Source organism: Nanorana parkeri, unplaced genomic scaffold, assembly GCF_000935625.1.
Source record: "Nanorana parkeri isolate BGI_ZX_2015 unplaced genomic scaffold, ASM93562v1 scaffold952, whole genome shotgun sequence".
NCBI lineage: Eukaryota > Metazoa > Chordata > Amphibia > Anura > Dicroglossidae > Nanorana > Nanorana parkeri.
In genome coordinates, this window is record NW_017307220.1 from 424,837 (window position 1) to 436,499 (window position 11,663).

The window sequence follows — 11,663 nt, forward strand, 5'->3', positions numbered from 1 at the left end:
GTGAGGGGGGCGCATCGAGGAACCTGACCTTGGGGCAGCAGAGAGAGTAAATCTGGCCCTGGATGACACACTTCCTTTTTTTGGTGCTGGTAAGGTAATATAGGTGAACTTTATGATTTAAGCTCTTTAGCACAGTTGCTCTTTACAGTTGGTTGTTAGTGCAGCCCATCATAAATGAATGACCATTGGATGGGCAGGTACAACTTCAGAAGTGAGCTTGGAGCGGTGACTACTTTACAACACACACAGGGACCTTGGGGAACACAAGTAGCCACCCTCCAGAAGGAAGGACAGTGTCCGCAGGAATTCAGAGATGATTTGAGGATCAACAGCCGAGTGATACACAAATAAGATACATTTTTGTTAATAGTTAAGGTACTTGAATGCATTTATAAGATTTAACTCTTGAGTTTAGTGTCACTTTAATGGAAGGATCACTAGGTGTCTTTAATTGAATGCGGTATATTTGAAAACTACATTTGAAATGTTAAAGCTTACATGGGATTTTAGTGCTTGGAGTTAGCTGTACAGTAATACCTTGGTTTACAAGTAACTTGGTTTGAGAGCATTTTGCAAGACAAGCACACATTTCTGAAAAATGTTGCCTTGATATACAAGCAATGCCTTGCAATAAGAGCAAAATGTTGTAGAAAAGCGCCACCCGAATAAGGCTGTAGCAGTGCGAGCGATGTGTCTGTTTAACGACAATGCAATGTCACATTGGATAGATCCCTTGTTAAGGTTTCACAAAATGAAAAAGATTCCATTGAGTCAAGAGATAGCAGTGATTCCGGTAGTGATAGTGAAAGTTGTCCTACACAATAATCCTCCTCCTCTCTTGTCCCTCTCACACCGGCCACAAAGGTATCTGTAATTGGTTTATTTTTCTTTATATTTTGTACAGTATTATATTACAGTACAGTATTGTAATAATTTTTATATGAATATTTTTGGGTTGTGGAACGAATCATCTGAATTTCCATTATTTCCTATGGGGAAATACGCTTTGATATACAAGCGCTTTGGATTACGAGCATGCTTCCGGAACGAATTATGCTCGTAAAGCAAGGTATTACTGTACTTTAAAGAATCAAAGCAGGTGGATTTTATATGCTGGATGGTATCCTGGCTTGTAACTTGATGACTTTTCTTCTCTAGACTTTGTCACTTCAGCGACAAATGACGGAGAACCTGGGGATTGCTAAAGCCAGAGAAGAGACTGTATCCTTTACTGTGGGCGGAAAGGAGTCCATTGATCTGGCACTGTGCCGTTTACTTCTCTTCATTTGAATAATAAAGTTTTCTGTGCTAACAATGGCCTAAAGAGATGCTAATTCCTTAACCTCCACCCCCCAGCTGCAGAGGAAGGCTGAGGAACGTAGGCTCAGGCTACAGGAAGAGTCAGACAGGTAAATTAAAGATGATTTTCCGCAAGGTGTACCATGCCTTCTCCTCCCTCTCTTTTTGTTCTTCCTGCAGACGCTTCTCCAAAAATCAGCAAATGACACCAGCGCAAGAAGAGCAAAAGATGCTGTATACCGCCATGCTGGAATATGAGCAGGATCATGTGAGTACAGCACATGCTTAGATCAAATCTCCTGCAGGCATATGCCACATCTTTATTTTCCTAACTCACTCTTGTGATCCTCAACTTTGTGCGTTGGTAGAAGCTGACAGGTTGTATGTTCTAGATATATCCTCAGAAGTATTAGCGTGCCTCACTAAAGCTGTTTATGAAAACATAGCTTCTACCTAGATGGCTGGAAAACATGTAATATTGGTGGCCACTGAAGACTAAAATTGAGAAGTTCTATTTAAGAAATTAAGTGCCTGCATTGCATTAACCTGCATGCTTCTGTGCACTAAGTGCACGCATTTTAGCAGGACACCACAGTGCGTTATGTACGTTAGTGTGCCGGTGCCTGTTGTGCTGCGCAAAAATGCTCATGCCTAGGTGGGTGTGTTGGGGTGCCATTGACTTTAAATGGTAACGCAGCACACCTAGTATGTGTTGCTGTGTGCTGCTAAAACATGAGCAACGTAATGGTGAAAACAGACCCTTAAGGTCAGTTTCCCCCAAAACTGGGACATTAGTAAGTTAACTCACCCTCTGAGGGCCAGTTCACACCATATGCAGTTGTGATGCAGTCCGTTCAGTTTGACTGCTGCAGCCAAAATACATCACAATGCTTTCCTATGGGCTTTCTCGAAGCTGTATTCACACCATTGCAGTCCGTTCAGATGCAGTCAGAAAAAGTACTGCGTGTCCTATTTTAGCTGCATCTAAGTGCACCGGAACGCATCAAAATGCATGCAAATGCAATGGAACGCATACAAAAAAAAACACCAGAATTGATTGTGGCATCATCCAGGGGGAAAAAAAGGCATCTGAATGCATCACAAATGTGATGCAGTTTCTGGTGTGAACTAACCCTTATATCTTTTAAGTGCTCTGGTGGTATGATTTCTGACTGCTGTGTCATAATTTCTTAATGAAGGGGTAATTCCAGGGCCGGTGCTAGGATTCTTGCCTACACAGGCAAGGTGCATTTTTGCGCCCCCCCCCCCACTCCAAGTAAAGCTGCCAATACACTGCTCAAATTGCGGGCAATTTCTGTGATAAAACGGCTAAACTTCATGCTGTGGGTGGGTGGCCGTCTCGCTACCATGCAGGATTGAACAACGCAAATTTGAAGTGTGCATGTCCAGCTTAAATCCACTGTAAGGGTTTTTTGTGACTCCAAGACACTGGAAAACTAGCTTGGGTTCCTTATTCAACCACTCTTCATAACTTCTGGGCATGTTGGTTCACATGTTCACCGCTGCCTGCTCTGGTTTCTCCCTATGGCCACTACAAGGCAGAGTAATGATATAGGACCAGCGGGAGGAATCAAAGTGCTCAGCAAGAAACACGCTATCTGAAACACTTGGAAATGTTGGATGGCAGTGATTCCTAGCTCTGGTTTGGACTTGCCAATCCCCAACAGGTAAAGTTTTCTTTTCTTTGCAAGGTGCTTTGGAATCACTCTTTCCCATTATAATGACAGAGTTTCTTTTGCAGATCCAGCTTCATGGTGAATTCATATTGACAGTGAAATACCATGATTGGGGATATTATTCCATTGTTGTCCTCAGCATAAGAAACCAGAGGCATTGTCACCAGCCACAATATTGTTTTTGGTGTTCGTGGCCTTTAAAAGTAAACATCTGATTGGCTCCCAGTTAGTGCATTTAAAGTTCCATAACATTTTCTTTCTAGTTTTGAAGAAGGGTTGCTATTGAAAATAAGTTGTTATTGCTGTCAGCGTTCACAATAGGACAGTTTGGCCTCATTTACTCTTTTGGTGGCACTTTGTGTGTCATGGTGTCCCTAACATAGGGAGGGGGGCAGGTCAGATCTCAGTTAGGTATTAGCATAATAATGCTTTCAGTCTTCAGAGTTCCCGGGGAGTTCTGCTAGGGATGTGACACCTCCTGTTGCCATCTGTGCGTGCTTCCCTATTAATGCCTGCTATCAGTGTGCAGATGTAAATGAATGGAAATTTGCTCTAACAATACAACATGTTGGTGTTTTTTGCCGTTTTGTATATTTTGGCGAGCACTGGCTTTGTTTTCATTCCACTTTTCATTTTGTTCTGTGTAGTGGTGGAGGATTGAAAACTAAAAGCAGGCTGAATAGAGCTGCAAGTGTTGTTTTAAAACAGTGGTTCTCAACTTGTGTAACCTCAGGACTCACATTTGTCCTTGGCAATTAAAGGAGAACTATGAGGTGCGTGCTTTTCACTCACCTCATAGTTCTTTATTAGCGGTATACTGAGCTTAGGGTGTCCTCCCGTTACCCTAAGGAGAACTATAGGGAAAACCCCTGACCCCATAGTTCTCCTTTTAAGTTGCGACCCAAGTCACACTGCAATGGAAGGCATGGCATTGCAGTACCGCGCTTTCCGATGCGAGCGATTAAACTGTGGGCGGGAGGTGCGCTTAGGGTGTCTTTCAAATAAATAACACCGTATGGTACAGTGCGTTAATTACACAGGACTGTTCGATTAACACACTGTACTAGTGTGAACGGACCCTCAAAAAACACTGACAGACACGACACAATCTCACACACACATATACACTCCAAAACATTTTTAATTATTTTTTCTTTTGTTTTAAGATCCACCCTGCCTCCCTTCCTTACGAGAACTGCAGTGGATCCTCAACCTGGGGTTCAGTGTGGGCTGCTGTGCTTTGACTGAGCTCCATCCACATGTGCATTGCTTGTACAACCCCCTTGCACGCCCTGTAGAGATGCCGGGAGCCAGAACATGACATCACTCCAATACAGGCACCTCTACAGGACATGTGAGGGAGCTGTAAGCAATGCATGTATGGATGGAGCTCCCTCGTGGCCATAGCTCCAGCCCACCCCACCTCAAGCTGACACTCGGCGAGAACTGACAGTGCTGCGCTAACAAGCCTCTCACCTAGAAAAGTGGAAGGCACGCGGCGAACCGCTGAACACGGGGTCGCGACTCACTTTTGGGTCACAACCCACCAGTTGAGAATCAAGGGTTTAAAAGAAGGGTCAAACCAAATGTGAACCCTAACCAGATCGCAATGTGTATTTTAAACAAATGTCATTTTCTGAATAAAAAATTATTTTTTTTAACCTTTTTTATTTCGTCCTTGCTGATCCTCCTGAGCCTCGTTCGGCCACTTCTTGTCTACTTGCATTGTTCCAGTGTCAGTTGCAGATCTATGCTCTGGACTGGTTTACTGATGGTGACAATGTTGAACTATGCCTGTGTATAGCCATTTTCAGCCTCAAACAGAGGTGCAGGCGACACCACAGGATCACAGCTGTTTTTGAAATTACATTAACGGGTTGAACCCTTTATACTAGGGGTGGGCAACACCGGCCCACCAGCCTTACTTTAACTACAAATCCCATCATGCTTTTGCCTCTAGGAGTCATGGCTGTTACTGTCAGTCGGTGTGGGAGGAGAGACATCGGCCGCTCACAGCGCTCTCCTCCCACAGTGCTCGGCTGGTTGTCACACTTTCTCTCCTCCCCGCTGGGACACAGAGCAGCGCCCAGAGGGGAGGAAAGAAAGCAGAGATGCGCCGCTGTATCGGCAGGAAAATGGCACTTTAGGCATTATGCCAAAAGTGCCGTTTTCGGACGATGTGTTTCGGCGGCCGATATATCGGTGCATCCATGAGAGAAACCATTGTTACATAAGTGCATATAAACTCTAAAAATGAACTTCTGTTATTTGCTCCCTTTTTGGTCTGTTAAATATAAGGTTTTTTTTGTTTTTTTTAATATCAGTTTAGAAAAAATGGCAGCCGATCCCGTTGGAAATCCACTGGCCTCCTAATATCTTGTAGGGCTGCACTAATATCTGAGTGCTATTAGCTCTGCCACAGTTCTCTATATGGACAAAAAACAGCTCCCCATATGTTCCCATTTATGGGAAGGGGGTGTTCTGTAGTCCTAACTTTGGGTGACAACACTTCTCCCCCAGACATACAGTACAGTGAGCAAGTGTTGTCACCCTAGAACAGGACATATATTACTGACAGCATTATCAGATGGAAATAAAAAGGACCAAATGTCAGAAAAAGTAAACTATTGCAGCCATCACATCCAAGGACTGGTAGCTGCAATATATTACATATCTCTTGTTGAGTTTAAATATATGTTAAAGGTGGAGTTTTCAATGCTGGCAGTTAGCGTATTTCAATGTTCTGTGCTTATTTATTGTTCTGTATCCTTCAGTGTGCGCATGTCATTAAATCTTTCTTATTTCACTGTCTAGGAATGGACACAGCTCTGCAAGAAGAAGATAAAGAGCAATCCCAATGACCTGGGCCCGGTCTCCAGATATATGTATCAGATACTCAGGTATTACCCTTATTGCAGGGTGACATTAGCAGGCTAAATCTTCTGGTTTCAGGTCTCTGGTCTTTTTTATCACGCACAAATCTGTGATATCTGTTTGTATCCTTCAACATGCTACCCAGATCTTGTTCACATTTCAAAGGTGCTGAGCTCTGTTGTGGTAATTGGTCTCTTTCCCACTAAGTAAATGCGAGAAAACAAACAATGAATAGTAGTATTACCACCCCTACCTGTGTGTAAACAAAGGTGGTTCTCTGGGAAGATAGAGAAAAGGAGTGGCACACTCTATCCAATTTAAATACAAAGATCAGAGTGCTGCCAGAAGGATTGGATGAATATTTGCATGAGGCAAAATGCTGCATGTAAACTAGATGTTAGATGCATATGTTACAGGCTTGTGTGCATGAGAGTCAGGACCCCAACATACTGTACACTGCATTAATGTCTGCATGGGAGTCAGGATCCCAGCATCGCATACACTGCATGAGAGTCAGGATCCCAGCATTCACTGCACAAGAGTCAGGATCCCAGCATACACTGCATAAACGTCTGCATGAGAGTCAGGATCGCAGCATTCACTGCACGAGAGTCCGGATCCCAGCATACACTGCATAAACGTCTGCATGAGAGTCAGGAGCCCAGCATACACTGCATGAGAGTCAGGATCCCAGCATACACTACATAAACGTCTGCATGAGAGTCAGGATTCCAGCATACACTGCGTGAGAGTCCGGATCCCAGCATACACTGCATAAATGTCTGCATGAGCGTCAGGATCCCAGCATACACTGCATGAGAGTCAGGATCCCAGCATACACTACATAAACGTCTGCATGAGAGTCAGGATCCCAGCATACACTACATAAACGTCTGCATGAGAGTCGGGATCCCAGCATACACTGCATGAGAGTCCGGATCCCAGCATACACTGCATAAACGTCTGCATGAGAGTCCGGATCCCAGCATACACTGCATAAACGTCTTCATGAGAGTCAGGATCCCATCATACACTGCATGAGAGTCAGGATCCCATCATACACTGCATAAACGTCTGCATGAGAGTCCGGATCCCAGCAAACACAGCATAAATGTCTGAATGAGAGTCGGGATCCCAGCATACACTGCATGAGAGTCAGGTGCATGAGAGTCAGGATCCCAGCATACACTGCATGAGAGTCCGGATCCCAGCATACACTACATAAACGTCTGCATGAGAGTCCGGATCCCAGCAAACACAGCATAAATGTCTGCATGAGAGTCAGGATTCCAGCATACACTGCATGAGAGTCAGGATCCCAGCATACACTACATAAACGTCTGCATGAGAGTCAGGATTCCAGCATACACTGCATGAGAGTCAGGATCCCAGCATACACTGCAGAAATGTCTGCGTGAGAGTCAGGATCGCAGCACACATTGCATGAGAGTCAGGATCGCAGCACACACTGCATGAGAGTCAGGATCCCAGCATACACTACATAAATGTCTGCATGAGACTCCAGATCCCAGCATACACTACATTAATGTCTGCGTGAGAGTCAGGATCCCAGCACACACTGCATGAGAGTCAGGTTTCCAGCATACACTACATTAATGTCTGCGTGAGAGTCAGGATCCCAGCATACACTGCAGTCAGGATCCCGGCATACACTGCATAAATAACTGCATTAGAGTGAGGATCCCAGCACACAGTACAAGTATGTCTGCATGAGAGTAAAGACCTCAGCACCTGCATAAATATTTATTTGCATGAGAGTCAGGACCCCAGCACACAGTATGTTTACAAGAGAATCGGGAATCTAGAAGATATTACACCCATGCATGCTTTAGAGTCAGGGAACCAGTATGCACTGCGTAGGTGTGTGTCAGGAGAGCACTAATATATATCTACACACACACTCTGAATTCCCTATGGTATCTGAAACATGGCCTTTAGTACCTGTAAATTGAAAAGTATGCGTAAAGTGAAATGCAATGCATTATTATGCATGTAGCTCAACTGATTATCACCTCTGCCTGCATCAGTCCTTGTCACTCCCCCCATACACTGTTTTAGAATTGATGATCAGTTAATCAGTTTTTCAAAATAATTATTTTCTGGGCATCACAAGAAAAACAGAACTAATTCCTGCTTATTTTTTCCCCCTTGTATCAGCACCTCAGAACATCCGCTTACCAAACTAGTACGACGCCTCCAGTGCCAAATTTACAGTCGTTTGTATCTGATCATCAGCAAAGATCTGTCTCAGGAATCTTCAGCCTCCAATCTTGGTCATCAATTGCTCCCTGTAGAACCTGCTTCCTTACCGGTCCCCACTGCTTCTAAACTGAGAATGTCTCAGAGTCTGTATAGCCTCCCCAGCTGCCAACGTCCCTCCATCCGGCACAGCCGCTCCATAGGAGAGGGACTGGAGAGCTTTGAGCTTCCTGCAGATTGCCAAACTGACAGAGAGCAGGGCAAAAAAGAAATAGAGAGCTCCTATGAGGACCTGGAACACTTGCTGTCCCCTACATCACTGTCTGGACCTGCAGCTCTGCAGAGATTGTCGGTATCGCAGTATTTAAATACAGTCGTGAAAGAGATTCACAATGCCAGAGGTAAGTGCTGCCAGAGCCAGGCCTAGAAATACATTTGATCTAAACTGTGGACAGATATAAAAGACACAAATGAATGCAGCTCTGTATTTATTAATACATCATTAAATGTATTTTTAAATGCAAGCATTGTAAGAACCTGAATTTGACTTGATTGGGACCTCATGCAATACCTTGTACGGCAAAGCTCAGACTTGGTAAAGGGAGAAGCAGCTCAAGAAGCCAATAAGTTGTGGTGAACTAATAGGAGCATTCTGATGTGAGGAAAGCACAGAGAGATGATAGCTCTGTATCACGATTTGGAGCTTACCCAAGCTGAAGACTCTCCCTGCTCCCATGTGACAGCACTGGGTGCCTGAGTGTTCAATCACTAAGCACCAGTACTGTCACATAGGAGGAAGGGTAGTGAGTGACATGCTCCCCTATATCCAGTAGCGCTGGGTATTTATCTTTGCCCCTATTCATTAAAAAGAGCAGCAGGGAGAGAAGGCGATTATGTGTTGCTGGTAGGGCCACCATTAACATGAACCTGTTGCTTTGCCCTGTGTGGCCCTTTAATAAGACAATGCTGTATTCATTCTGTGCAGAACTATAAATGTCTGCAGTTGTAGTAGCGTTTACCCATTCGCACCAACGCATGGGATCAGACTCCTGAGTGTCACAAATTCCTCCGTGAGACTAATATGATCAGCTGCAGACAAAAGGTACAGTACAGCTGTCACCACGGGCAACTCTTCACTAGACATTCACATGTAATCACACATCCCTTTGGTCAATTGCACTTGGATGCAAACAGTCTACATCCAGGTGCAATTGTCTGCAGGTAATCGCAGTATGTGCAGTTACATGCAAACGGCCTGCGAACAGCCATGGCCAGTGGCAGCTGTCATATTGTATAGCGCCTCTCACCCACAACTGTATAAAGTCCATATACCTTGTTGCACTCCTTACCAGTCTGTCCCAATGATGATGGATGCTTGCAATGGCTGCAGGTGGCGCCGCTCCAGATACAACAGCAGATAGAAAGATGTCACCAGCACTCCAATCCAGAGATTCACGTTAGTGTCAATCCATTTTATTGACAAAAATCATAAAGACCAGCGCTTTCGGGGGCCACACAGGGTCCCCTTCATCAGGCTCAATAATAATCTCGCCCACAACTGATCACGTGACTCTCACGTAGGAATTTGATACTCAGTGATCTGGTGCTATGCGCAAGTATGAATAGGGCCTTACAGGCGTGTGTGTGTGTTTGTTGGCTGGCAGGAGGTAGCGGAAAGCTCCAGTACTCCCCAGAAGTGTCAGAGCTTTACCTGTCGGAACGCTCTGGTATTTGGCTGGTATAGCTGCTGCAGCGATGTTACGGTTCCTCTAGGTGCCCCTACTTTATACCTACAGAAGGTATCTTTGGGTCTTGCACAGCAGAATCTTTTTAATTTAGTTTTATTGACTTTTAGCTTTAGGGCTTCATTACCCAAATTATACTGCGCATTACTGCAATGCATGGTAACACATAGAGGGGAATTGATCAAAACTGGAGCAGTCAAATTCTGGAGCAGATTTGCGCTGCAACCAATCAGCTTCTCTGTCTCATTTTCAAATCTTACCTGAGCAAATCAACACCATAAAGGAAAGAAAATTGGGCTTTTAGGGTACCAAGTGACAAAAAAACAAGCAACTACAACATGATAAAACAAAGTTTCTTTATGGTACAAAGGTTACAACATGTTTAAAAAGACATCATTGATATGTACAGATTTCAAAGAAGAAAAGAGCAAACTGATCTCCAAATGGACTATTCCAGAATTATAATCTGAGGCTAAATGACCATAACATACAAAATTGATGTAGCATGCTCTTGTACTCATACAGCACATAGATGCCTCTTCTTATATCAGGAATAGTATATTTCTCAATGCGTTTCGCGCTCCAAGCCCTTCCTCAGGAGATAAAGGAGATCTAAACAATCACATATTAGGTGAGTATACCAAAACGGATAACCACCACCCGACTTGCTTAAAGGAGAAGTATGAGGTGAGTGCTTTTCAGTCACCTCATAGTTCTAGCCGACCTGTGACAATGAGACTGTCACAGGTCGGCTCAGTAGATCGGGAGGTGAGCGAACATATACCGGCGTTCCCGGCTGCACCGGCTGGATTCCCCCCGCTCCGATCCGCCAGTGCTACAGGAAAAACAAATTGGCAACATCGATATGTTAGAGAACCATGAAGTGAGTGTTTTTCACTCATCCTCATAGTTAGAGCCGACCTGTGACAAAAGAAGCTGTCACAGGTCGGCCCTTTATCAGGATGTGAGCAGAAACATGCAGCGATCTGCTCACTTTCCGATCATCTCCCCCTTCCCCTCTCCGATCCTCCAGCGCTGGGGAGGGGGCGGGTACAGCTGGCTCTGCCTCTAGATAGGCAGAGCCAGCTGTCACTCACGCAGCTGGGCGGATCTTGACATCGATGTCGGGATCCGCTCTGGCTGCGGCGTCTCAGTATACCGCGAGCTGTAGCTCGCGGTATACTGAGCTTAGGGTAACGGGAGGACGCTAGTTTGTGTTCTCCCGTTACCCTAAGGAGAACTATGGGGAAAAGCCCTGACCCCATAGTTCTCCTTTAACAATGAAATACCATTCATATCACCTACCGTTCCCAGAGAGCAGCAAACCGTGCGTGCCCGGCCAGGCAAGCAGAGCAAGAGCCCAAGATCAAAGTGTGCCCAAGGACATAAAGGACCCCCCGCCCCCCCAAAAAAAAGGAGGTGGTGGGGAAAAGGACCCAAGCGGACAACCATCCAAAACTGAATAAGAAAGGAAAAAAGAGAAGGGTGGATATATCAATAACTCTACCCCATTCAAAATTCAAAAGCCCAAAATGACCAACTCTGTCTCATTTTCAATTCTGACCTGAGCAAACTGAAGAGAGATACTGATTGGTTGCCATGGGCAACTGCTCCACATTCTGTCTGCTCCAGCATTGATAAATTCCCCCCATTGTAGATTTGTATTGCAAAGGTAATTGCACCCCAACACGTCTACAGTGCACTGCACCACATCTGCATTAAAGTTCACCACAGTGTGAACAAGCCTCCATAATACTGGGCTATCAGATCCGTTTTTGACCCTTTAACCTTCTGCTGCTACAAAAAGAGGAGACTCCATGTAGGGGGG

The 11,663-nt window shown here is 44.8% G+C and overlaps 1 protein-coding gene across 1 annotated transcript in view; it reads left to right on the top strand.

Annotated features, from left to right (window-relative positions):
* Nucleotides 1–11,663, top strand: part of VPS9D1 (VPS9 domain containing 1) — a 37,356-nt gene that overhangs the window by 12,224 nt on the left and 13,469 nt on the right. The window contains exons 9-13 of the mRNA XM_018566477.1: nucleotides 1,159–1,221; nucleotides 1,357–1,409; nucleotides 1,480–1,567; nucleotides 5,811–5,896; nucleotides 8,049–8,491. Coding sequence (XP_018421979.1) covers nucleotides 1,159–1,221; nucleotides 1,357–1,409; nucleotides 1,480–1,567; nucleotides 5,811–5,896; nucleotides 8,049–8,491 — 733 coding nt within the window. The remainder of the gene's footprint in view (nucleotides 1–1,158; nucleotides 1,222–1,356; nucleotides 1,410–1,479; nucleotides 1,568–5,810; nucleotides 5,897–8,048; nucleotides 8,492–11,663) is intronic.